Source organism: Notamacropus eugenii, chromosome 1 (assembly GCF_028372415.1).
Source record: "Notamacropus eugenii isolate mMacEug1 chromosome 1, mMacEug1.pri_v2, whole genome shotgun sequence".
Lineage (NCBI taxonomy): Eukaryota > Metazoa > Chordata > Mammalia > Diprotodontia > Macropodidae > Notamacropus > Notamacropus eugenii.
In genome coordinates this window covers 712,610,538-712,638,452 of record NC_092872.1, presented here as the reverse complement: position 1 = coordinate 712,638,452, position 27,915 = coordinate 712,610,538, and the positions used below count along the sequence as shown (strand labels likewise).

The 27,915-nt window shown below is 42.8% G+C and overlaps 2 protein-coding genes across 8 annotated transcripts in view; one reads left to right on the top strand and one right to left on the bottom strand.

Moving 5' to 3' along the window:
• Positions 1-1,824: 1,824 nt before the first annotated feature.
• On the top strand, positions 1,825-19,443 carry GABARAPL2 (GABA type A receptor associated protein like 2). 2 transcript variants are annotated; one of them, XM_072636527.1, is made up of 4 exons: positions 1,825-2,040; positions 2,324-2,379; positions 3,300-3,472; positions 19,239-19,443. In XM_072636527.1, the coding sequence occupies exons 1-4, from the start codon at positions 2,007-2,009 to the stop codon at positions 19,366-19,368; spliced, it is 393 nt and encodes a 130-aa protein (XP_072492628.1). In that variant the 5' UTR covers positions 1,825-2,006; the 3' UTR covers positions 19,369-19,443. The 2 variants fall into 2 exon arrangements, with proteins under 2 accessions (XP_072492628.1, XP_072492629.1); XM_072636528.1 differs by lacking the exon at positions 19,239-19,443 and adding an exon at positions 11,083-11,687.
• ADAT1 (adenosine deaminase tRNA specific 1) overlaps positions 17,536-27,915 on the bottom strand; it is a 22,784-nt gene continuing 12,404 nt past the window's right edge. For 3 of the 6 annotated variants that reach the window (XM_072636523.1, XM_072636521.1, XM_072636522.1), the window contains 3 exons: positions 27,551-27,650; positions 19,491-19,577; positions 17,536-18,004 (listed from right to left, as the gene is read on the bottom strand). In XM_072636523.1, coding sequence (XP_072492624.1) covers positions 17,872-18,004; positions 19,491-19,577; positions 27,551-27,650 — 320 coding nt within the window. In that variant the 3' untranslated portion in view covers positions 17,536-17,871. Of the gene's footprint in view, positions 18,005-19,361; positions 19,416-19,490; positions 19,578-27,550; positions 27,651-27,915 lie in introns of all 6 variants that reach the window. The other 3 variants (XM_072636525.1, XR_011972946.1, XM_072636526.1) reach the window with 3 other exon arrangements.

Below are 27,915 nucleotides of genomic sequence, written 5' to 3'. Positions count from 1 at the left end.
CATTCCTTCCTTCAAAACTCTTTCTGAGTCACTTCTGTCATGAAACTATCATTTGCAATTATTCACATATCCTTAGTATTCATAAATATAAACCTGTAATTCACCTAGCATTTAAAAATTAATCTATTTGTATTTTCACATAGGGTTCTACCTTGTTTATTAGGGTTATAAGCTTCTCCAGGACTGGATCTATGTGTTTTACTTCCTTTGTAGCTACTTACCGTGTCTTGTTAGGCAGAGAAGACCATTGAAATATTGACTTAACTAGTAGGTAGATAATTAAAATAGTCAAGACGGAATAGGGAAAACAAAAAAAAAATATTGCTAGGAAAGTGGATGGAAAAGACCATGAAAGATTACATAATTAGAATTTGAGCTATGAAAAGCTCAGGAGGAGGTACATGGGGATGCAAGATGGTTCAAGTAGCTTTGAGTCCTTATAACTCTTAAAACCAGAGAGGTATAAAAGTAATTACTTTTTAAGCAGAGGTGGTCATAAATACATATATAGGGCAACCTGGCTGGGGTAGCCGAAAGGGATTCAAGGTCCTTTGGAACTCTACTGCTTTCCTGAATAATGTTGAACAAACCACCTTACCACTCAGTACTTTTGTCTCTAAAACAGGAAAGCTCACACGTCCTTTGGAAACAGGTCCTGAGAATAAATACACTATCTGCAAAGAACTCTCTGGGAGAAAGGTCTGGTCAAAATGCAAAGTATTTTTACTTTCACTTTCAAAATATTTGCGTTGCTCAGAGGTGCAACCTCAAAATAACTAAAATATTTGAGATGTAGTTAGGCTCCGTGACATGTCTCAGGAATTTTAATTGTAGGTAAGGAAGGAAGACCAGCATTAAAAAAGAGACCTTTCAGATACATCAGAGTCGCCAGCACGTGATATGCATCGTGCACATAAATTGGTCAACACACCCTCTAAAAGTTCAATTACTCATAAACAGATGACTTCCCTGTTCTTCCCAGATGATTGTTTGGAGGAACGTAATTACATCACCAGCTGGAGAACCTTTAAAGTATGAGGAAAGGCAGGTGACCTGTGCCACACTGCCTTGTGACTTTTGAACCCTGCTCAGAATGGCCCACAGGAATGCCAGTCTTATGACCCGCTGTCAAGGGAATTCATCAGTCCTGACAGTCACCTCTAACTTCCCTCTCTCCTCCGCTCAGTAATGAGACATGACCAAACCCAGAGATGGGGTCTCTTACTGGAATCTCATTTGTAATAAGTGAGCTCCCAGTCATGAAACTTCTCTGCCTCCGCAGGCATCAGCAACCCCTCCCCATACAGCCCCCCACGGACCTGTCCCCTAGAGCCCCCCACGAACCTGTCAGCATCACCCCTCCCCCTAGAGCCCCCCACGGACCGGTCACCACCGCCCCTGCCCCTAGTGACCCCACGGACCTGTCAGCATCACCCCTCCCCCTTCAGCCCCCCACGAACCTGTCCCCTAGAGACCCCACGGACCTGTCAGCATCACCCCTCCCCCTAGAGCCCCCCACGGACCGGTCACCACCGCCCCTGCCCCTAGTGACCCCACGGACCTGTCAGCATCACCCCTCCCCACCAGGACTCTACCGACGGGTCACATCACCCTCCTCCCACATTCGGGTCACATCACCCTCCTCCCACAGACGGGTCACGTCACCCTCCTCCTACAGACCTGTCACTGTCACCGATCCCCCTCCCTCGAGTTAGATCTCCTCCAGAGGTATGGGAGAGTGGCTTACGCCTTCTGGGCGGGCTGCGTAGCGCAGGCCCCGCCCCTTAGCGACTGTCGCCGGAAGGCCCGCCCCCTGCCCAGTTGCTAGGCTCCGTCAGTCGGAAGTCCCGCCTCTCGTGCCGCCGCCGCTGCCGCTGCCGTCACCTCCTCCTCCTCCTCCTCCTCCGTCGCCGTCGCCGCTGTTTTTGTTGTTGTCGAGGCCGGGCCCGTCCGGTCCCTTCCGCGGCTCCGAGAGCCGGCTCCGTCCCTTCTCCGCCGCCGCCGCCATGAAGTGGATGTTCAAGGAGGACCACTCGCTGGGTAAGGGCCGGGTTGGGGGCGCGGGCCCGAGGCCGGGGTCGGCCCGGGGGAGCGGCTGGCGAGGCCCGGCCCGGCCTGAGCCCTCTGCGCCCCGGGCCCCGGGCCCAGTCTCAGCCCGGCCCGCGGCGGAGGGTCCGGAGGGCCGGGGCGGGGGCCGGCGGAGCCGAGCGCGGCGCCCCTCCCCGGGGGCTCCACCCCGCCCGGGCCGGCTCGGCCGCGGGGCGAGGGAAGGGCCCGAGGCGCGGACCCCCGCTCCGAACCCCTCACTTTGTCTCGTCCACAGAACACAGATGTGTGGAGTCTGCCAAAATCCGAGCCAAATATCCCGACCGGGTCCCGGTGAGTAGGGAGCGGGGCTCCGGCGGCGCCCCCCGTCCTTGCGGGGCGTCACGGGGGGCGGAGGGGGCGCAGGGAGGGGGCCGGGGCCTTCACCGCCGCCGAGTGTCCTATCTGGGGCAGCCTCCAGGCTCCCTCCGGGTTATGGAAGGGACGGGATTCCAGGACGGGCCGAGGGGAGCACGGGGGCGGGGGCACCTTGCCCTGATGCCCCCCCTTCGGAAGGGTGCGGCAGGTTGGTGAAAGGGCTCCGTACCTGCCGCAGGCTTTCTTCTCGGAGGGGAGGGCGGGGAGAGGCCGGGGTTCGGAGGACACACACCTGAATTCTTAATCTTTGAGAAAACCGAAATAAGACCGGCCAGCAGAAAGAGGAACCAGGGGGGCAGGTTAACCACTCGGTTCCTTAAAAGTTCTCTGCCAGGTTCCTGCCTCTGCTTGTTGGGTGTTCCCATCACTTACTGGCTTTGTTACCTTAAGCCAGTCATTAATGTCTTCGGTTTTCCTCATCCACATAACCGTGGAGTCCCTTCCAACTGTAACGTTTCTTTGGTAACTCAATTATCTTGTGAGGTGCAGTGGGTCGAACTTTGGGGGATTAGATGGAACTAAAATGAATAATTTTCTTCACTTGATTTTCTAAAGTTCAATACATTAAGAGCTGCTTTTTTCTGTAAGTGCCTCTGATCAGGGATGTAGAATACAGTAACTGACTTCATGAAAGAAAACAGCTCACCATATAAATATACTCTCCAAAGCGTATAATTTTCAGCAGCAAAGGTAACATTTTGCCATTCTATCATGTAGTTCTGTCTTCCTCTTAATCCCCTGACATTTCTAGCACAGTGTGCCTTCATCAGCTCCCCAAGCACATGACAGATTAAAGCCTTTATTTCAGAAGCTAACCCTGACCTCTGCTTTTCCAGGTGATTGTGGAAAAAGTCTCAGGCTCTCAGATTGTTGACATTGACAAGCGGAAGTACCTGGTTCCATCTGACATCACTGTGGCCCAGTTCATGTGGATCATCAGGAAACGGATCCAGCTCCCCTCAGAGAAAGCAATCTTCCTGTTTGTGGATAAAACAGTCCCACAGTCTAGGTGAGAGGCAGTCACTTACTGATCCTTTGAACACTTATTTTGATGGGTTGATTGTGGTACTCAAGTACTTTTTGGCCCTTAATCTCTTAGGGATTGTCTTGAAATGTAGGCTTTTGTTTTCAAGTAATAACTAGAAGAAAGGGGAAGATGCCATGATAGTATCCATCTGTACTAGGGCAGGTTGTGAAGTGGAGAATGCATACTGTTAAGAACCATTGAGAGCAGCTTCTTGGGGCTGAGCTTAAACTCCGGATCTGAGGCTTGAGACAAAGGTCTACTTTAATAGTCCAAAAATTAGTAGTGCCCATGCTTCCTGGAGCTCTTCATTAGGCCTTGCAGAGTCCTAGATTTGAACTAATCACCTTGTTGGCTGTGTCTCCAAATGCTTCAGTCAGCTTTTCTCATTGCAGTCGTTTTTTTAGCTGTCTGATTATCATTTACTAGGGCTGGTTTCCTGTGAAGGGCTATGAGAATTACATGGATTGTTAGGTTTTTGTTCGTTTTGATTCCTATTTATCACTTTTTGCTTTGGCTGGCAATAGAATAACTTTAGCACTCTAGCTGTTTTCCTGCTTGGAACTTCATTCTAACTACAACTTGGGACCAAAAATCCAGTTTCAAGGCAGTCTTCTCCCATTCTGTGTTGACCTTGTCAGTTTTATCTTCTGTATGAAAGGAAATAGACTTTAAACTCGTAATTGCTTCTTCTCTTACTCTACGTTGATTACTCTCAGGCCTATGGCCAGATTCTGGTTTCCTGTTTTGTGTTGCTGTCTGAAAGGGGATTCCTGGCCCTTTGTAACATCAGAGACCAGAAGAGAGTCAAGACTGGTTTAGGCTCAATCTGTTTTCCAAAAAGAGAATGTTTGAAAACAAATACTTTGCCCAGTGTGGACAAAATGCCCTTGATTTGGAAACCTTTGAGGCTCCAGAGGAGGGATCTAAACCAAACTCATTCTTTATTTCTTCTAAAAGTAAACAGCTTTGGTTTTTTAGGTGTTACTTCCTTTTTCCTTAGTCCCTTCAACAATATCTACTTCCTAGTGAGGGTGGAAATGGAATAAGAAATAAGATCTTGGCCTTGTAGTGGTGATTCCTACCTGAAAAGGAAAAGCCCAGCCATGGCCCATTGAGGTTCTTGGGCTAGCCACAGCTGTCATCTGAGAAGTTTCAGGTTTATTAGGAACAAACTTGTCACTTTGGAGTCACTTCTTCTGGCCCTCCCTCTCTTTGATGAGGCCTGTGGTTAGGAGTGGAAGGCAGGGCATTTCTTGGTGCTTCTTTCACTAGGGTTGAAAGCTGTTGGACAGCAATAGTTAGCTCTTGTCCTTCCTTATGGGGATGGGGGGTCATCATATGATAAGAAGCAGGACTTCATTACCTACCATCTGAAACTCTAGCAATCAAGTTTAAAAAGCTCTGTTTTTGCTTCATCTTAGAGTAGGATATGTGGCAGTTAGGGCTTTTTTTTTTTTTTTGCACTTCACTCTGAACTTTTGATACAACTTGAAGAAAATGAAATCAAAATACATTGAGATCACTTCGTTTCCTGATGGCTGCACTTTAATAGTCACAGGGGCCTTAAGTTACTCCTTTCCATTATCAAGGTGATCTCAATAGGAGAAGAACCTACAGGGCTGTTTCATAGCCACTTCTTCCCAAAGCTCAAGCCTAGGGAGCCTCCACATATATTTTGTGACCTACCTCAGCATTTTACAAAATGGTTAACCAGGGATTTAGAATCTATGCTTTTCTTCCGTAATATTGTATGTAGAAATATTATGGAGAGATAGATTGAGATAGACTGAGTAATTCTGAGATAAATACCTGGTTCAGGGCCTTACCCTGTTAATCCTTGATTAATGGCTTTTCTCTTCACACTCTGAAACAGCTGTTTCTTTTGTCTTTGAGATTGTAGTTATTAAAATAAACTTATTAAGTAACAGAGAAAGCAACAAATGTCATTCTTACTAACCACAAATTCAGGCCCTCTGTAATAGAAGTACAAGTTCAAGTAAATGCCAGTGGAGTTCTGCCGATGGGGAGCTCCCTTCTTTTCCTTCCATAAGAATTTTCTATTTCCGTACTGCAGTTTTCAGCAACTCCACCTAATATTGTGGTTTTGTTTGTACCGCCTCCTTCAGTTGTTTCCAGGTACTCCTGTGTCTGAAAATTTTGGGTGTTGCAACGGAAATTGACTTCATTGATAAGTCTAAAGAATTTGATTCCTAATGGTTTGATGTTCTATATTCCTTCTAAATTCTAGTTTCTTTAAGAAGGGGTATCAGACTTGCTATTTTTTTTCCTCTAGAGAGCTGTGTTCTTTGTAGAATTCTATGCTAATTGGAAATCTGGCCAAATCAAACGTAAGACCATTCCCTGATGCTCATCAAGATTGAAAAGGAATGTTACGAGAAACATTCACAAAATCAGTCAGTACTCTGGGGCTGGCATGAGAGAGAACACCAAGACTTAGCATGTTTATCTTTTTTTTTTTATTTGTAGCCATAATATGAATCTTGCTGATAATTGCCATGTTTGAAATAGATTTAAGAAAGTCCTGTTTATGACATTGTTATAGGTGCTAAGCTGCTCTTTAGAGGAAAGACAGTAGGTAAAATTTTAGGTGGTTATGTGGAACTTAGTGATCCATTCATTCATCAGTTAGTAATGTACTTGAATGAACAGTTTTGATCCTTATTGGGTGAACCTGAAATTCCCCTCAAGAAGATACTTAGTTTAGCAGTGGAAGTAGAAGGAAGACATGATTAAAGAAGCAGTCGTTTATAATTCCCCCCTTTTCCTTCCTTCTCCCTTGGTAATTTCCCCCTTTCCTCCTTCCTCACTTGTGTTTTCAAGCCTTTGATCTCATTTTGAATTACTTTATGGTACCTTCAGGACCATGTAATCACTTCAGCTACTGCATTCACACAGCTATTACAGTTCCTTGGCAGCGGCAAAAATACTCTGTTGGAAAGGAGGGAATTCAGAGGTCTGTAGGAAGCACAGGGATGTGCTGATTAGCCCTAACTTTGACATTGAGCCTCTTACAGGTTCTGTTGCAATGTAAGTTAGGAGCACCCGTAGATGCTCAAAGCGTCAGCCCAGGTTGCTGGGTCCAGGGGACTGTTGAGCAGATTAGTCATTTTGCCAGTGATCTGACCATTTCTGGGTTTGGACACTGTTTTACTAAATTGTGATTACTTTGCCCAGATAGCACAAAGAAACAAAGGCATAGAAGTCCTAGAACTGAGTTGAGGGACACTACTGTTTTACAGGAATATTTCACTTTGAGGACCTCAGTGACCTAGGACTCATCAAGTAAGCTTTGAACCTGCATTCTACCTCTTCTTTTATTTTCCTTTTCCTTTCTTAAGATAGTGTGGTACACTCAGCAAGTATCAGCAATCTTGGTGTACAATAGTAGCATGTTTGTGGAATGAGCCATTTGTATGGGCACAGGGACACATGCAAAGTAGATATGCCTTTCATAAAAAATTGACACCTTTGTTTCATTACCAGGCACCAGATCAGATACTATACTGAGAAAAGCAGTCACCTCAGTGGTTTCTCCTCCAGTTTCCCAATCATTTAGGCCAGAAGTTTAGTATTATCAATGATTTGGAGTTTTGAGTTGGAAGGCTGTGCAAAGAGCTTATAACACAGAGCCTATCAAGCATGAAGTGACATTTGAGGATCCTCTGAGTATACCAATGGAGAATATACTTAGTGAGGGTGTGGTCAGTGGAGCAGGTTGAGCACAATAGTATAGGGCTGAGAGGGCAGAAAAGTTCAGCCTTCCTGGAAGTCATGCAGAGAACATCTCAGGCTGGCCTACCAGCTCATGCCACTCATATGAGACTTTTCGTCATTTCGTGGTTCCTCAAATCATACTTAGATTTGTGTGATTATTTTTCTTTTTGGTGGAGCAGAGGAATTTTCTGTATTTGCTTTTGTGGTTCAGCCTTTTTTCACCTCAGGATTAAGTGACTTCCTGTGTTTTGATGACAATTTTCTTGAGATCATTCAATTTTATGGCAACACCATTAGTTTATTCTTGTCTCCCTAACCTCGGGGCTTGGCACTGTCAAGTATCACCCTTCTTAAGGGCCTGAAGGTTATGGGTTCAAGTTTCCATGTAGATTATTATAACTGAGAAAAAGATGACAGTACCAAGATGACACTTGAGGTCACTAGTCTTAACCACTTCATAGAGGAGCTAGCTACTTGGTGTCTTAAATAACCTATAGAAGCTAAGTAGGAAATTCTTTTCATGGAAAGAATTTTTAAAGAGTTTATTAGCCATTCTCAGTCTATGTGAATTAGACCATTCCCTTTAGAGGGGGTAAAAGGCAAATTGCTCTAGAAGTTCTTCCAAAGAACTTGGGTGGACTACATCTCATTGCCAGGCTAACAGAATTGATTGAGCGACCATTGCTTGGTCTCTGGGGCCCACAGCACATGAAGTGGCAAACAAGAGCTGGAAGAGCAGGGCCAGAATACCCCAAGCACATGACTTTGGTTCCCCACCCAAAAGTCAAGGCACTGCTTCAGCACCAAGTTGCTGCAGTTGTCATTGTTAACTCTAGGATTAAATGGGTGAGAAAAAAAGGCCAAATTTGCAGTCTGAATTGGGAAACAAACCTGGACTACCTCCTGAGGTGAGAACATCTGTCTTTGACCCAGATATTCTGCCATATGCTTAGCTTATATTCAAGAAACATGTCAGTTGATGTCACTGGGACATTATTTGGGGAGATATCACCCTGAGTTACCACAGTCATCCTTGGCACTTCAGAAAAAGTCATGGGAAAAAGATGTGATGTTAGACACAGATATTCTCAGGTCATCTTCATTCTGAACCACTGCCTCAAGACTTTTCTAATAATTCAGAATGAAAATAGAAACCACTTTCAAGGACTTGCATCCTGTTCTGTTAGAGCTGTATCACTTTACTTGCCCTTTTTAGTATCCTCCTGCCTGCCAGTGCTCCTCTCTCCCAGCTGATCTGCCTTTATGCTTGTAGGAGCAGCCTTTTTTATGTTAACAAACCCTTCTCTCCTTAATTTCATGTTAAGAGATTTTTACCTGGAACAGCCCCATTTGGTTTTACATTATGCCAGTTATGTAACCACCACTTACACTTTCATTTTAAAATTCATCTACTCCCACATTTTGGTCATTTGTCGTCTTGTCCAGATTGAATTGTGTTACTGCTTTAAAGACAGAAATACCCTAATGGTAGTAGTCATAAGAGGATGAAGTGAGAATGCTTGGGACAGTCAGTACTCCTTTTCCTGATTGTAAATGTCTTGGAACTTCTCCCAGAGTTGCTGATGGCCTCTCTCCATCAATTTAGCAAGTTACTGACTGATGGCTTGGGTCATTTAGGCATCTGCTATGAGCTTACTGGACTAATGATATCACAAGATAGCTATCAGACCACGTTTCAATCTTGTTTTCATCTTGACCTCCAAACAAAGCCACCTTCAAGCTTAGTTAGTCTAGTACCTGTTTACTTCTATCACCAATATCTAGTCGTTTCTTATCCTGGAGATTAACAGCACAAATCATGTGGGGAGAGTATGTATAGAGTTCCAAGTGTTACTAGTGTTACTCTCTTAAGTATATACTTCTGTTTCATGGCATAGGAATGGATTCAGTGTCCCATTTTGACAGTCTGTTTTTAGGCTGAGAGAGAGCCAGCTTTACCACCCACATGAATTTGGTCTCAGAAATATCTATTTTTGGAGTTTGTGGGGAGGTTGCATAGGGCACATTTGGATCTCTGATACACTCAATGTATTTTGAGTTTGTTACCAGGGGAATCACTTTATCCTACTTAATAAACAAGGATCTTTATCTGTGGTCAACTTCCAAAAGACTATCTATGTATATCCACCAAAAAAAATTCCTTATACATTCTCTTTATTTTTAAATTCAGAAGGGTTTAGTATAATGAATCCACACCTTTTTGGTAACAGGTTACTTAACTACTCTGGGCCTGGTCCTCATCTGTTTAAAAAAAAGGTAGGGGAGTATAGACTAGATGACCTTTGGGGTTTCTTCCAGTACTAAATCTGTCATTTGATCTTAAGGTGAGTTAGAAACTACATGCCCTCAGTTTAATTTTTTTTTACTTTCTGCATTCAGAAGCGCTAAAAATATCCACTGGTCTCACCCGTTTATGAGGGACAGAGCTCTTGGAGGAGTATGGTAAACTCCTTAAAGTAATAGGCCTTGCCTAGAGACTCTCAAGTTGGCAGTGGGCCCTAACAGCATGAATCTGTTTATAGCCATAAAGGAACAGGAAATTACTTTGGTTTCTTGGAGGAATTTTGGATCCAGTCACTAGCCCCCTTTCCTTTTATAAAGTAGTAAGTACCATGCCCTGAATCTGATTTCTTAGCTACTGGATGACATTTCTCAGAGAGACAGCAGCACTTTACCCCTTCCTTCTTTGAACTGAAATTTTATTTGCAGATCTTTTCTTGATGTATCAACTTTCATAGCATCTCAGTATTTTCCAGTGGAAACTCGTGAATAGCTAATAAAAGGGATGGTTAGGGAGTTACATAATGACTTTTAAAACCGAGAGTACCGTAATGAAGAATAGTGACTTGAACAACATGAATTTTGTAGTATTACACTGAGCTTTCTCCTTACTTAGACCTCTGCAAAGAAGTCAGTTAATGAAAAACTCTTCAAATGAAGAACAAAGTCCTTATAAGGAAGAGGGCGAAAGCCTGCAGTAGCCTCAAAATTAGGACAGAGACTTCTCATTTCTGATAACCTATTTTTCAACCTAATTATATATTTAAAGCTAAAGTATAAACTCTGACCACAGTTGTGGTGTTAATCTTATGTAGTACCTTAATGGCCCAAAGAATTAAGCATTTCCAAACCAAAGGGGTTTTTCCTAATATCATGATTACAAGCATGGAGCCAGCTTCCACGTTCTTTGTCCGAGGAGCACCTTCACCATTGGAGCCATGCAGTGTAACAGGCAGGCTTAAGGGGAAAGGGAAAGGGACCAGAAGAATGAGGAAGGGATGGGGAAAAAGAAGCAGGTCCAGGTCATCTCTCAAATGGCCTCCACGGTAGACCATGTTGAGAACCGCACAGCTGGGTGTTAACGTCTTTCCAGAGAGGACAGACCCAGAGCAACCATTAGCTGATGGATAAGGTCGCTGCTCTTCATTCACTTCTCCCCGAAAGTTTGTCACCAAACTTTTTTTTATACATTCATCCATGGATGCACAGCTGGCCAGCCCTAGCTTGGTGTTGGAAGAAAGGAGCCTTTAGCTCTCTTTTTGCCTTGGCCAATAACTCAGCTGACAAATTTCATTCAACTCTTCTGGGTACCCATTTTCCATCTACAAAAGAGTACGGTATTTGCTCCCACCTACATCTTGGAATGTTGGGGAGATCATCTGGTTGATATTGTAAAATATGGGAATTTCTCAAATGACAGGCCCCAAAATGAAAAAGTGTCATGGTTTAGGATAATTACTGGAGTTTTCTGCATCTAGAGATTCAGATCTTCCCGGCATTTGGTTTTAGTGAATTGACCTGAGTTCTTTTACTGTTTTCTGTTTTTCTCATTCAAGCCTAACCATGGGACAACTTTATGAGAAGGAAAAAGATGAAGATGGTTTCTTGTACGTGGCCTACAGTGGGGAGAACACATTTGGCTTCTGAAGACCAGTGCCCAAATAGGTGCATCTTTCCTGCTTGTGTATCTTGTAAATAGCCGGTCACTTTGAGTTATTACTCCAGACCCTCTTCACATAGACCCATAGTGCATTTGTAACTGGATTTATTTCTTAATATATTGAAGGTCTTGTTTTATTAGACTGGTAAATTATCAGAGTTTTATTTTCATTTTCTTTTCTTTGTTGTGCATTGTCCTCATGGCTGCAAGCTCCAGGGGGCTCTGCTCCTCTGGAACTCTTATTTAATGAAGTTATTTTGGTATTGAGATGAGGTAGTTGGGGGACTCAAGTGAAAAGGGGGAAGATAACACATTCTTCTGGATTATGTTTGAGGTGTTAGTTGGATAAGTATTAAAAGCATCTAAGTTAAATCCTTAGTAGTCAGGTCACTTGCTTCACTAGATTATTCCAACTGCCAATCATGTTGGACTGAGCTAATCTGTTCTTTCTGAACTCTATTGAGGTGAATAATTACAATAAAATTTCCTCTCACAAAGGCACTATAGTGTGACACTGTCCTTCATTTACCCCTCTTCCGGGCTTGCTAAGTAGCTAATTGTTACCTATTGAGAAAGGAGAGCTGGTGGGAGTGAAGATAGTTTGACATGAGTGGTTCCTGTTGGCTGCACATGAAAGGGACGAGTTAGTACCGACTGCATAAGCCTAAAGCAAAGATTACATCCTACAGATTCCAGAATTACAGGGATGGTGCTGAGGAATAGTAAGAGACAGCATGTTCTCCACTTATTTAGGAAAAATCATGTGTTGCTGGGATAAGGGGCTCTTATTTCTGCCCTTACTTTCTTTTCCCAGGTGCGGATTTCTCAGTCCTTTCTCCCCAAAAGTAAGATGAGAGACAGGCAGGCCAGTGATTGCACCTCTGCCTTCACATAACACCCAAACTAGGATACTTGGGAGTGGGGCTGAGTGCACTCTCCTCTCACAGGGACTTAAGGAACTGATTCACAGGTTGTCATCTGGTTTTTTTAAGAAGTCCCAAATTATACAGGCAGCCTTACTAAAGTTTGTTTGTTGTGTGCTTACTAATTAACCATACAAAGCAGGTAGAGGAGACAGTCTCACTTTGCTGCTTCACATCCTGCTGCTCCATCGCAAATGTGACTTACTGCAATTGGTACCTCCTTGCCGATTTCTGACTGGGGGAGGCAAACTCCTAATAGAGGGGAAATGACTTCCAAAGGGGAAGAAGAGGCCTCTAGGGAGGGGAGGACAGAAGGGAACTCAAGAATGGCAGCATGTCCGTAAGATCTCAAAGGAAAGCAGATCCTACTGAAAGCCGGCAGGATATAGTAGAAACGGTGTGGAACTGAGCTGAGTGGACCTGACTCTGCAAACTTTTTTTAGTTGTGTGACTTTGGGCAAATGATTTCACCTGAATCAGTTTCCCCCTCTGTAAAATGGGAAGATCTGTGCGAAGATGAAATTAGCTGGTGTATGTGAAAGCACTTTAACTGTGAACAAAAGAACAGTAAGTCTGCCAAGGAAAGCTTGGATTTCTCTAGTCATTAGCTATGCCATTTACTTTGCTTTTCTCATGTGACCAATCTTTGTTTTCTTTTGTTAAAATTTAATGTTTTGTGAAAAAAACAATAATATTGAAAATCAGTTTAACTACCTAAACTTGTTTAGTAACCATTTCCAGTTAAATTCATTTCAATGAATAAACCATTATAACTTTTTTTTCCTATGTCTGTTACTATGCACCAACCTTCTCTCCTTTCCTCAGCAGGAAAGAACTCCCTAGTGACAAATAGGTGTAGTCGGATAAAAGAAGTCAACACATGAGCCAAGTCTAAGAATGTATGCTTGGTCCTGTACCTCTAGTTCAGGGCTTTCTTCTCATTCTCAGATCTCGGAGGTGTTGGTTTCCTTTGCCATCATATACAGTATGTATTTCATGCATTTAACAACATGATTCTGAGGTGCTTTCTATCGGAACCACCAGACTCTTGCCTTGGGGTCCAGGACAAAAAGTTTGGGAACTGCTCTCTACTGGAGGGTAAACAGTATATATCATCCTCAGTCTTCTGAAGTCATGACCTCACTTTCAGTTTTACAGATGTTAGTTAAAACAGGCTCAGAAGTTAGACTTACTGTACAAGGATCACCCTCCTCCCATCCCCCAACTTTAGTGTAAATTCCTTGAAAGTGAGAGATTTGTTTTGATTCTTGTATCCTTAGTGTCTTGCAAATAGTACTTAATAAATGCTTATTAAATGGAAGTCACTTGGCTTCCAGCATAATGTTGGGCTTGAGTCTAGATCTCAAATGACTTCAACTTCTGTGGTCTTCCTTCTAAATCATACTGTCACTCTTTGGATCCTTTTCTGGCTTCTATTTGGGACCTCAAATGTAACTGAAGAGCTAAATCATTTTGGTTGTAATTTGATAGCAGCCACCATGGCAGACCGTAGCTATACAGGATGCTGAGAGCATTCAAGGTAATGTCAGAAGATGGATCTGACAGGGAACTGGAAAGCCAGCCACAGCAGGGCTGAAAGGCAGATGATGATCTAAGACACTTTTACCTCCATCAAATTTTCCTTCTCATCTTTGTTTCCTAAGGCAGTGAAAGACCCCAATCTAGGCTGTTGTTGAGGAGGCAGAGGAGAGTGAGAGGATGGGGCCTATTTATACATCTTTGATCTCTGCCTTCTCTCCCTGTTGCTTCTCCATGCAGGATGAGGATGTGGGTCACTACCAGGCTTTATAAACAACCAGGCTTTCACACCCAGTAAACAGAGCTCAGGAAACCTAGGCCTGAAAATTACAGGACTTCTCAATTCTGAGGCACTGGTTGTTCTTTCATGTATTTCTGACATCAAAACACCGTAAGCATATAAATATTTTGAAAAGCAATAATCCCAACTTTTATAAAAAAATTAAAATCCCTTTTTTCTGCCATTAAAATCATGGGACTTAGAGGGGGTAAATGATAAACTCTGCTGTTGGCACTTGGGAAAGAACATAACGGCAAGCAGGAGCTGTAGCAGCTTGGAATCAGCAGGAATTCAGGCTCAGAGACCTGGCATTACCTCAGCAAATGTACCCGATAGCTCATCACCCAGCACGCCTGGCTCTTTTCTCTGCTCTGCTGATTGTGGCTTGAGGGCATATAACAAAGGGATGAAGTGGATCAACAAAAGAGAGGAAGATGGAATTGGAGATGTAAAGAAAGTATAAAAGGAGGGTACAAGGTGAAGAGGTGCACTGACTTGCAGAGGCCAGAAGTCTAAAAAACTGCAGATGGAACTGCAAATATTTTTATGGCAAGAGCCAGAAGTTAAGAAGATAGGAAACATGTTTGCCCACTTACCAGTCATTCCAAGAAAATGAGAACAAATATCTGTGAGATCATATTCCCATCATCTACTGTCCAGTTGAACAAAGCTAGTTTCCTAGAGATTGTTCCTATTTATGTGAGAATATTTGGTGCCCAGGTCATCACTTTCCACTTCCTGTCTAAGGTTGGCTTGTATAGAGTCCTTTTTGTTGGGTGGAGCCGGCAGGTGGGGAATTACAAGTGTTAGTTATCCTGCCCTGTTCTCTAGGTCACTGTCACTAACATGAGTGGATCTTTGCTCCTCTCCCCAAAGCAGTACTGCTGAGTTTCAATAAGCTTTCCATTTTTCTGTGATGTCTTTGGGCCGCTACAGCAAAGGCACCATCGCTGTTTCCACTGGTGCTCTCCTCCTTGAGAGCCAGTTCAGAGACATGTGCTTGAGACCCAAACTTGGCAGCTAGTGTCCCAAGCTGGAGTAACTTTCTGGCTGTAGATTCCCTCAACTGGAAAGCCCACCAGTGTGCTAAGCCATTTTCCTGCATTTCAGAGACTGAAAAGCAGCTTTGTGTATTTTTTTTTTACTTGAGCTGGTACTCTGCACTATGGCATCGTTAAGAAAATGAGCGTTTGCCATCTCTCAATCACCCTAAAATATGAGAACAATTCCCCTAGTGTCCACAGATATGTTTTCTTGGAAGTTTCTTTTTATAGAATTCAGCCAGTCTAGAAACATTTATCATGTGTCTCCTGTGTATCAGGCACTATGCTGGACAGTGTGGATACAGATAAGATAGCCCCTGCCCTCAAGCACCTTATATAATCTACTGAGGAAATATAAGTTCACAGATAAGTAAATATAAGCTATATACCACATAAATACAGTGACTTTGGCAGGGCTAGGCTGGGGCGCCGACAACCTAGGAAATCAGGAAAGGTTTTGTGAAGTGGGTTACACTTGGCCTGGGCTGTGGGGTCCAGGGGACAGAGATGAAGAGGGAAAACGGTGATGGCATGGCAACATGATGAAAGAGGGAACAGCAAGTAAGGCAGTTTTGCTGGAGTGTGGAGTGCATGAGGGAAATAAATGTGTAATGTGCCTGGAAAGATGGGATGGAGCCAGATTGCAATGAGCTTTAAATGTCAGGAGTTTGTATTTTATTCACTAGAGCTTGAGCAGGGGAATAACATGGTCACAACTGTGGAATATCCATTTGGCAGTGCTATGGAAAATGGATGACAGGAGAGTGGATTCAGGGAAATCAATTGTGAGGGAGTCAGGTTTAATTGAGAGAGCACTGAGGTAGACCTGAATGAGGATAGTGTCCCTGGCAGTGGAAAGGGATGATACTATGGAAGTAATGAGACTTTGCAATTCGATAAAGTGGGGATAAGGGAGAATGGAGAGTTGAAAAGGAGTCCTTGGTTGTGAAAATGAGTAATTGCTATCTTCAACAGAAAGGCAAGTTTGGAGGAGGGATGGATTTTGGGGAAAAGATGAGATCTGTTTTGGACATACCGAGTTTGAGGTACCTTTGGGTATAAATGTTATTTATGTCCACAAATGTCCAGTTGGAGATCTAAGACTAGAACTTAGAAGTGAGGTGAAGGCTGTAGATGTAGATTTCAGTCCTTTATACAGAGATAACAGGTTCACCTGTGGAAGCTGGTAAGAAAACCAAAAAAAAGAATGTAGAGAGAGAAAAGGGTCTAGGATGGGTGGGGAACCTTTAGTCTCAAAGTCCTCAAGTTTGGCCCTCCACATGTCTGGTCTCGGAGATGAAGGGGGAACTCTGAAGAAAGCATACCATCTTTCATGTGAAAGCTATGAAATATGAGATCCCCAATTATTCTCACAATTCCTTTTTTTGCAGATTGGGTATTTATACTTTTTAAGAAAAAATTCAGAATGTATCTCATCTGCTGGATTTTTCTTTGTAGGTTATATGGAATTAATTGGTATTGAAGACTTGGTATCACAAGCAAAATTTTGGATTCATTGTTTCAGGCTTCCAAGTCTCTGGGCCAGGCTTCCTCAGAAGGCTCCCATTGGGGGCTTCTGATATAAAGAGTTTTGAGGGCCTTCGGGTTGGGTTACTGAAGTTACCTCAGTGTGGGAGTAAGGCATTTTTCTTCCATTTAATGACGAGGTATTTCCTTTCTGGAAGAACAGCTCCGTTTGAGAAGGGGCACAAGACACAACCAAGAGAGGGCAGTCACTGTGGAAATACATTGTTCCAAGTTGTCTCGCCAGAATCAGGGAGGAAATTGGTGTAAAGACTAGAAAACTTTGGCTAAGGTTCGTTCAGCACATTGTTTTTCAACCACAAATTTGTCCTAAGGCTTGAGAAGAGGCAGCTTTCCACAGAAACAGACATTACCAAATCAGGCAATGCCAGGGCAGTCTGTGCCAGGGATTGATCATTTCCGCCTCCCTCCACATGACTTTCCCAGACTGTTAGCTAATGCTTGGCACTGCTACTACAAAATGAAGTACTTAATATAGTTATCCACAATTCCCGTTATAATTTATGCCCAAAGGCTATACAGAGAATATATTAAAATATAATGCAAACTATTTAAATCAAAGAAAAACTTTAAAACACGGCATTTGATCTTTCCTAAGAGTAGGATTAGAATCCACTAGTAGAGTAGGGAACACCAGGAAGAGCTGAAGAAACATTCTACATAAAGCTACCTAAGGCTGTCTTTAATTTTTTATACTTTTAGGGGTCCAGTTCCCTGGGCACCAGGACAAGTTAGATTATCTTTTTGGAAAAGGTCATTTTAAAATTGGAAATAGTCATTAACTTTGTGTAAACGTAGAAGTATATTCTCTTCTAGTTGTGGGGCAGGATGTTTATGCTTCTTGGTTGCCGAGAGCTTTTCTAAAAGAGATGAAGTTAATTACTTGGCTTTGGCCTGCTTGCCAGAGGGGAGGGATATTTCCTTCTAAGGCAGGGCTCCAACTTCCCTGATGAGATCTGTTTCACTCTGCATAAAAACAGGCTTCACTAGGATCTGATTAAGCAGGTGGAAGCCACAGATCAGAATCTTTCAAACACATTTATTTAATTTTTTGGGGGGGGAGGGATATTGACTAAGACCCTGTCACAACATGTGACAGATGCCAAAGACAGTCATTTGAAAAAACACATCACATCTTAACAAGATGCCATTTTACTACAGAGTTTAATTCCAATGAGTTCCAATTGGCTATGTGTTCCAGAATGAACATCTGCATAGGCTTAAACATTTTAAGATCCTTTGGCAAAATGCTTTTCCTTAGCTAACAGAAAAGCTCAGATCTGTGCAACATGTGTAAGTGGGACCAAGGCTGGAAAGCGTCCTGTCTCTAACGGGTCGGTGCAGATTTTGTCTCCTTATTTAAACTGCTGGTAATCTGGTGAATTTCTAATCCAGGAGCCAAGTGCCTGCTTCTGAAGTGCCCGCCAGGCTTCTTGGTAGCTGACTGCTGCCTCCTTATATTCCCAGTAGGTTTCCAGCTTTTTGACCCTAATGCAAACACAAATCCACATGTAAAGGCTGTTCCTGAATATAAACACACTATTTTAGCCAGCACAACCAGCCTAAAACAACCAGATCAATATAGCAACTCTTACTGATTGTTAAGGGAGCTTACCTAGGAGCACTTTAGATTACTACCATAGTGACAGATTGGGTTGGAGTAAAATGGATGCAAATAGTTGCACCTACTTCTTGGCCAAATTTTTTCAATATGAATTATGATCTGGCCCAGGTGACACAGCCTATAACTCTTCAGCCTTGTTTGTGCATTGCTGGCAAAGGATAGACATTAGGGCCTTTATCAGACACAATGAGCCCTCCCTCTGGGGCTTCTGATTGCTCTCCATCCTTTTTCTGAACATCAATTTTTGCAGAGGGGCTGCCGCTCTGAGGCACATTTAGGATACTTAGGTGCAACTAAAAGGTTTGCGGTTTTTCTCAGTGCCTGAACATTTCACCCACTTAGGGAGTGTCCCCCTGGACTAGAGCTTCCTCAGTTGTAAGATGAGGGCTTTGGTTTAGATGAGTTCCAAAGTCCCTTCCAACTCTAACATATCATAACTGTTTATTAATGTTCTTTGTGGAACCTAAATTTGACCCCTTTGCTTCCTACATAGTGATTTGCTAGGACATTTCCACAACAGAAACCCTTTTCTTGTAACTAAGCATATAACTCAGTAATTCTGTTAACCTCCTACCATCCTTTGCCAGCGAAGGCTACACAGTTTGTAACTCAGACTGGCAAGCACTGTCTCCAGTGGGTTGGTGAAAGACTCTATACAAGCCAAGTTTGTGTTAAAACAAACCCAGCTTTGATGCAGTCCATTTTTCTGTACAAAAAATACAAGTATCTTAGGAAGCAAATGGCACCTGGTACAAGCTGCTGGCAATCTGGACATTCAGAATGTAGAGCAGCAACAACATGCAGCTCAGTCTCTTTAGACATCACCTTTGCAGTGAGGGTTCATCTTTCCTGTTGTCCTGACCTAGCAGTTGCATTAGGTTCTCCCGGCTTCTGCTGTCCAGAAGCTATTTAATTCCTGTTAGCAAGCAAGTCACTGATGGGAATCAAAAAGGAGTGAAGGAGTTCCTTACAGAAAATCTAGAACACCAGAAGGCCATGGCTACTCTGAAAATTTATTTCCACTGTTATTTGACCAAGGTTCAGTAAAAGCTAATCAGTGATAGTCTGCTAAAATTCTCATCCTGGCTCTGTTTGCAGCTCACTGCATGATCCCCTCTGGATCTCAGAACCAGTAGACATCTCCACTCCAGCACACTCCCCTCAGCCATATGAAATATCTTCTAAGAAGAACATGGAGAAAAAAGGAGTCAAAAACCCCACCTGCTAGAAGTTGGGACGACCATCTCTGCAGAAAGCTCTCAGACACTCATCCTCCTAGAAATAAACTCTTTTTAAGTATTAACAGCCTGGTGAAATATTGTCTTTTAACAATGACGAGGGGTTGGTTACCTGAGAGATTCAGGTCGCTTGCTCTCAGAAATACTGCTCACCAGATTCTGGAACATGTTGAAGAGTTCCACCTTACAGACTTTGGATCTGTTCAAGAGAAAAAGAATCAACAGCTCCTCACTAAAGGTTGAGCATGTGCCCAGCACTGTTAGGTACATGAGAAGACACAAAAGACACATTACTCCTGTAGGGGGCCATGGCTTCCTCGGTGCACCTAAGACTTCCCTATCTATACATGAAACTATGGGACAGCATGTAGTCAGTGCTCCCTTGTGCATATCAAGTGCCATACGAATTCACAGAAGGTAAAGAGCATTGTTGGCTATGCTAGTGAGAAGGAAGAAGGGCACCTGGGTAGTCTGTAAAGAAAGTAAAGGATCAAGCAGAACCAGGAGAACTTTGTGCACAGCAACAACCACAATGTGCGAGTTTTTTCTGGTAGACTTGGAACTTCACTGCAATGCAAGGACTTAAAAAACAAAATTCCCAATGATCTTCTAAAGGCAAAATGCCTTCCACATTCAGAGAAAGATCTATGGAATTCAATCACAGAATGTAGCAGATGTGTGGTGTGTGTGTATTATGTTTTGGTTTGTTATATGATTTCTCCCATTTATTTTAATTCTTCTACAAAGCATGACTATAATGAAAATGTATTCAATAGGAATGTATGTGTAGATCCTATATAGAATTGTATGCCATCTTGGGGAGGGAGGAGGTTGTGGGGGGTAGGTGAGGGGAAAAAAAAATCGTAAGTTTTATGGTAGTGATTGTAGAGCATTAAAAATAAATAAAATGAATATATTATAAAAAAAAATAAAGGATCTGACTGGGGGGGCAGGAGGCATCATATTTCAGATATGATAAGTAGAGATCATTAGCAGAAGACACCCAGATAGGAATGAGTGTGGCATATGTGGTGAATGGCTGTGCTTTCATTGAAGAGAGCTATCACAGGAAGTGGCCCTGCAGTTCTGTGGTGCTTAAGTAGCTGGTCCCTGTCATGAGATGGACCCATTGGGAAATACAGCTCCTTAGCCAGAGGTGGCCTCTAGACAGGAAAGCTTACGTAGATGAAAATGAATTTAGGAACTTAGTCTGCTAAAGACCATTCCTGACTCAATGTTATATTTGGGAGAGAAACCGGGAACACTGGAGAAGTGGGAAGTTTAAGTTGCTAAGGTCTATTCAGCCTCAGTCAATCCAGGTAGACAATTCTTTCCAAAGTTTGGGCATTAATGGGGCTGACTAGGCCACAGGCCCTAGAGATTTAGAATTTACCATGTAAGGCCAGAATCAGAATAGGCTAAAATGACTTAAGACCTACTTTTTGGTGAATTCTATTATAAAGAAGGCGTGTAACTCTTTGTATCTGACAGATTGTTTATTCCTGAGGTTACTGACCTAGCTGTATCCCAGTGGGCAAGGACTTAGAGAGCTGCACCTGTCTCTCTATATGCATCCCCTTACTGAGTGTTTGTTTCCATATTCTTACAGAATGTTTATTTGTATTTAGTCAAAGGACATTACATTAGCATTTGCCTCATTGACCCAATCTCTCTTAATTCCACTAGGTCAGTCTTTAAATGGCCTAACACTACAGTTAAAACTGCTGGGGTGGTGACTGATGTGAATAGAAAACCAGTTAGTAATCTGAGCAGGTGACAAACTGGCTCCCTAAAAAGATAAAACACCCTACTGCCTTAGTTCCTTTTCACCACCTAGTACACGGACCCACAATGGCTGTTGACTCAGCCTTTAGTGCCACTGGGTGCAGACAGACTCAGCCTACTGCTGAGGCCTTGTAAACCCTGGCAGTTGGGCTAGAATCAGGGGTTCTTAATCTGGCACCTGTGAACTTGTTTTTAAAAAGATTTTGGCGACTATTTGAATATAATGTAATCCCAGATGTTTTATTTTAAGCATTTAAAGACAGGGATCCTTAGCAAAAAAATCTACAAGCCTGTTTTAGAACCTGGTTCCCACTGGGCTATTAGTTAGGAAATTCTCATCATCACTAAAACCATAGAGATGTAGGACAGGTTTCTTCAGGCCTGCTAATCAAGTATGTCTGGAAGGGATGAAAGCAATACTGTTGTATCGATCCTAAGAACGATTTTGATGAGTCCAGGAATTCACTGCTGAGCCTAAAAGCCCATTCCCCAAACACCAGTAAGTACTCTAAGAACTACTCTGCACATCAGTCCAGCTCAGTGAGCTGTTTCCTCCTCAGACTATTCAAGGCCTTCTCTAAAACAGAGTTGGGACAAGATGTAGTAGACCGTATATTTAGACGCTAGTAATAGCATCAATCAGGAAGAAACAGAAGCATCTAAACAATCACTAACTTGGTGAGCCTTCAAGATAAAGTGGGCCATTGTCACAAGGCCACCACCTCTGAACTGCTCCCCAAACTCAACAGCCTCCTGGACCATTACTTCTCTTTAGCAGAAGCTCATTCGTATCCTGTGAAAGGCATGAAGTACCTCTTTCTAACTTGTTTTGTTTTTCTAGAACCTTCTTTTCAAAAAAGAACCCTGAGGTGAAGGTAAAAAAGGAGATGGGGATCTATAAAATCCAGGGGAAAAAGTCTACTCTCTTTTCCTTTGCCTTAGTAGATTGTTTATTCAGGAGATTCTGGTTTTGTTTTGTTTTGTTTTTTTGAGTCATTTCCTTGTATATGCTCCACTAACTCACACCCCTCCCCTGGTACCAACAACCAAAAATTAAGCAAAACTGACCAATATAGCAATCATTTCTGATGTTCCCCCTTTCTCTACCAAGATAGTGTGTCACCATTTCTTTTCCATTCCCTTAGTCCGAGTTCTGCCGCCTTTCAACGTTGTTTCCATTTGTATTTCTGTAGTCAGTGTATGTTATTTTGGCTCTGCAGTCTTTGCTTGATATCAGTTAATAAATCTTCCGTGTGTGCCTTAATTCTCTCTATTTGTCATATCTCATGGTATAATAGTATTACACTGCACTCAGATATCACAGTTCATTCAGTTGTTCCCCAGTTGATGCAAATCCTGTTTCCATTTTTGGGGGCTACCAAAAAGATACTGCCATGATTATTGTGACATGGATGGGACTTTCTTCTGACTCTAAGGATATGTGTCCTTCCAAAGGACATGAAGAGTTGAGTGTGATTTCTGGCATAATTCTAATTTTCCAGAGCAATTAGACCAACTCACAACCCCACCAAGAGTTTATATTATTGTTGTGTCCAGCAAGTTACTCCTAACTTCACACATTTTCTATATTCTGTTAGATGTGATGAGCCACTGGGGATGGCACCTGATTTAGTCTGCCAAATACACTAGGTTATCAGTGAAAATAAGGAGAAGTAAACTCACTATTGTGTAGATAAACAGCTTAGTGAGAGATCTGAAGAAAGTTCAAGAAGCTCAAGAGATGAATGTTTGGCTCAGGCCCTCATTCTCAGACTGCTAATGCCTTTAGACAACTCATTACGTTAAGAGCCCTTAGTATCTTGGTGACTGGTGTTTATATTTTGATTTAAGAGCTGATGTTTTTAGAACATCATGGAACATTTTGGAATGTCATGAAATCAAATTAGCACTGCTCACCTAGCCAAACCCTGAGGCTATGAAAGCTCTACTAGTTTTTATGGTGCTGAGAGGGAGGTGCGCAGGGAACTTAATGTAGACTCCAAAATCCATCAGTGGACCCCAGTAAGAAGAAACAGGAAAAATCCACACTGTTCACTGTTAGCATTACATGTTAAAAAATTGGTAGAAGGTTAAAAACTAAATCAAAGTTACTGATGGAAAAGACCATTTTAAAATGACACACTTCTGGAGTGCCACAAAAAGGACAGTGTCTAGAGGGGCACATTAGTTGGAATGAAGAGCTTTGGCTTCTGGTCTTGACTCTGCCAAGATGAGCAAGATTATCCCAGGAACGAGGAGGTGTTTGCTTTTCCAAAGTCTGGAGGACAGGACCAACATCCCAGTGACATCCACGAAAGACAAGTGTCAAAAAACAGTCAAATAACTGTTTGGGAAAGGGTGGGCTGGCCTCTCTCCTAGAGAAGAAAGGGCCTCAAAGAATGCCTTCCATTTTCCATGTTATCAGGAAAGAAAGAAGGGCTTGGATATAAAAGTGAAGAAAAAGGAGCTGAAGAAGCAGAGAGGATGCCTGACCTGCGCCAAAAGATCAGAGACTGAAAGAATACGGTATGGAAGAGAATGGGAAAAAGGATGACTGAACACTTGTAGTCAAGTAACAGATATGAACCTGCTGCTACAGAATGGGAGGGAGCAGCTTCTCTTCCTTTAAGGCATAGGTTCCCAAAGCGGGTGAAACTATCTTGCGAAGGGTGTTGGAATGATCCAGGGAGGCAGTAGTAGCCTCGGGTCCACTTGGGGGGTTATTGAATAAAAATAAGGTGGTGGTAGAAGCATAAGGTAAGAGAAGAAAATTTTGAAAAAACATTTGTACATGTTTCATCTGTTATGTAACAGAGTTAAAGTGTTAGTTATGACATTATTTTCCAAATAAACACACAAAATGCAAATTCTAACTGATCAGTGGTCAGTTCTGCCAACAGGTCTTAATAAGTAAGTGCTGGCAGAAGGGCGTGTCACACATTGTCAAGAAGTCCAGCATGCATCGGCAGAAGTATGGATGGGTAATGACCTGTTTACAATACTATATTATATGGTTACAGGACACCATATAGCATCATCAGAATTTCAATGCAGGAAAAACCCTCACAAATTTACAACAAATTATTAGATCTGAGATGTGTCATTTAAAAAAATTTTTTTTCAAATGATGCAAATTTCAAAAAAGGGTTAAAGAAAGTAGATTTCCAGAGGGGCATAGAGTAATTTTTTTTTTCAAAAGGGGGTGGTAGGCCAACTAAGTTTGGAAACCTCTGCTTTAAAGGCATGAAAATGTGGCTCCTTAGGTGCCATCAGGCAAGAGATCATCCTTAAGAGTCAGAGACAGAAAACAGTATCGCTTGATGACTCCTTTTTAAGAAAGTATCTGGAGCTGATAACTAAGCATGGTCATGGTATAGGAAGATCCCCTATCTTCTCAGGGCACGTATCTAGGATGGAACAGAGAAACTCACGAGATCTGTCAGTTTTTATGGCTACCCATGTTTGAGGATTCATTTAAGCAGATGACATCATCAGGAGTTATCTACAAGTCATTGTTAAGGGTTATGAAAGTACCAGGCAAGAGACTGAAGACTTTGGAAGCCTTGTATCTCTGCTACAGAGCAATGGCAGGTTTTTGGACATGTAAAATATATTTGTATGGAGTCTTTCAAATGTCATTAAGAGGGTTTTAAACTGAAAAAAAGGTAAAGAGAGAAAATTACTTGAGTGACTGTACCAATAAAAATCCTCCCAAGATTAGCCACGGTAAAGAAAGAATAACAGTAGAGAAACCCCCAAATTCATAGGAGACAAAATGCCAAGAAAGGAACCAACTATAAACCCCAGCCTGTGATGTCTACACACAAGGGCACAACTGTGGATAATAATGACAAAGTAAAACACAATGCAAGGAGGCATACTGTATTGATGTCGTTGAGATTTGGTAGAATAGGGCTGCAGTGTGGCTCTGGAAGGGCTCTGAATCTTTGGTAAAAGACACATGTATGTATGAAAGGATATCCAAACGACTAAGGAAACTGAGGCAGTCAGGAAACAGATCTTGTCTCAGGAAGAATGGGAGAACTCCACTGTCTGGAGGCCTACCACAGTGGCTAGTAATCCTTTGGCTTGTCTTAGACATTTCAGTCTTCAAAAGGCAGAGGTACTTAATCAGAGCAGCACATATTCTAAGCAGGCTTTTTTAGTAACAAGGAGACACCAACGTTGAAATAAAATGGTAAGAACCTGGAGGGTGAGGGTTGGGTGCAAGGTGTGAATATACTATCTGAGAATTTGTGATAGAAAAGAGAAAAGCTAGGCACTGAGCTCAGATTTTAGAAGAACTGATTACAAAGGGTTCAAAGAAAGGACAGATACAGTAGGACCTCATGGATGAAAATCTTCCAGTCAAGTCCTCCCAGGAGAGAAGTTCTGAAGACAAAGATAGACAATTATGGCAAGGAGAACTCCCAAGAAAGACTAAGGTTGATATCTATGGAACTCACCAGACATTTTAAATTGTAAAAAGGACAAATGCAGAGGCAGAAAGCAAGGACAGGTGATGGCGAGTGTGTATAAAAGCATGGCCTGGTGCTGTGGGAATAATGTTGGACACTAAAGCTCTCAATGTGGTAATGCTGGGGGACAGTGAGGAATAAAAAAACCACAAAAGTTTTTTTAAAAGCTATAACAAGGAAAAGAGGATGTCAAAGAAAGCATTGCTTGTGTGAGGGGGAGGGCGCTAATGCACAAAAGAGAGAAGGAAGAAATATGCAACTGTTACTTTGCTGCTTTTTTCTCTTCCAAGGAAAATGATCTTTGGCTTGGAGAGGGCAGAACAAATTGACCCAAAGGGAGCAGTAAGACTGTGAGAGAGGACCTGGTACCAGGCTTGACCAGTGGGCATGACTATTTCTGAGCCCCTGACCATGGAAAATAAGGACTGGAGGACAGGGAAGAAAGCAGAGTCCAGCAACGAGAGGCCAATGAACTTCCCTTTGACTCTGGGCACATTCTAGAATGTCTATTAAAGGAATGGCCAGTGAACACCAGAAGGTGTTCAGACAAAACCTGATCAGACAATCGGCATGACTTATTACGAACAGATCAGGCCAGACCTGTGGCCATTTTCTTCTCTGACAGTGTTAACCGGAGTGGTAGATCAAAATAATATGATAAACATAATTTAACTAGATTTGAGCAAATAATTTAATAAGATTTATCATATTATTTTTCTGGACAAGATGATAGTGTTATGAGATAATAGTTAGTTGGATTCAGACCCAACTGACTAGATCAAAAAAATTTATTGTTTCACACTCATTTAGAGAAAAAAGTCTCTAGTGGAGAACTCCAGGGATTTGTGCCTGACCCTGGGCAGCATTTTATCAAGGACTTTGGTAAAGGCATAGACTGAATGTTTACCAAATCCATAGGCTAAAACTCAGGATGAATCAAGCAAGATGAAGTCTAATAGTGATGTCTAGTATTCCACTCAGGTTCAGAAAACAGAAATCTTACAGGTCCAAGATGTAGGAGTGTGGCTGGAGAACAATTTGTCAGAAAAAGATCTGAGGGTCCTGATGAATTTGCAGACTTTATTATGATTTAACAGTGTGATATGGGAGCCCAAAAAGCTAATGTGACCTTAGGCTGCATGTAAGGACAGGATTTAGGACTAGGGAGACGATGATTCTTTTTTTACCCTGCCCTGTTCAGATCCCTTCTGGAGTCCTTCATTTCACATTTTAGGAAGGACACTCACAAGCTGGAAGGAGTCCAAAAGACAGCCACCAGAATGCAGAAGGACCCCAAAATAATGAGAAAAAAATCAAAGGACTGTGGCATGTTTAGCCTGAACAAAAAAAGACTGGGATGGAGTAGAAAAGGAAAACCCACTATGTTCTTTAAAGGTGGCCCTATGGTTAAGGGATTATTAGCCTTATTTGTGTGGCCCTGATGGGCAAAATTAGGAGCAAGAGGTACAAAGGGTATAGAAAGACTCACACAGGAGTTTGGGTAAAGCCTGGGTGACTCCCAGGGTTGTGGGTGAGATTCCCACTCCCTCCTGCCTCTGATTTGCTCGAGGCTCCTGCAGAATCAGCTGAGAAGCAGTGTTGGGGGGAGGATTCTCTCTTTCTGGTTCTCTGCCCTGCCACGATGCCCAACATCTACCAGGCCCTTTGTCAGCAGGAGGCCAGCCTTCCCCTCTGGGCTCTCCCCATCACAACACTCACTCCTCGGGAGCAGAGACTATCTTGCTCTTCTATTCATATCCTCCAGGCTCAACCCAGAGCTTGGCTCAGAAGAAACATTTAACAAATGCTTTTTGATTGGTCCATTTCTTTATTCCCTGTTCCTGTAAGAATGAGAGAGAGAGAGCCCCCAAACCCAGCAATTCTCCCCAACTAGCCCTGGATGGTGCACCTGGCCTGAAGGCTTCCAATACTCTTCTTCGTAGCTCCTTGCCTGAAACCATTGCAGCTCACATCAACAGGCTGTTCTGGGACTGCGCTCCAACCTATGGCTGGGAGAACACACAAGTCAAGGCTGCCCAGCACGGAGGCTGTACTGTGATAAATATGTGCCAATTAATGCTGACCCAGGGGAGAGAGGCATAGGGTCCAGTTAAGTGATCCAGGATACCTATGGCATTCTCCTCTACTACTGTCTTACTCTGACCAGGCTGCTGAAGGTTCTATCAGTGGAGCATGAGCTCTGATGGATCCTCTCTGGCTACAAAGGCAGAGCAGCTACGTTGGGAGAGGTTCATCTCCAAACTGAGGGTGGAT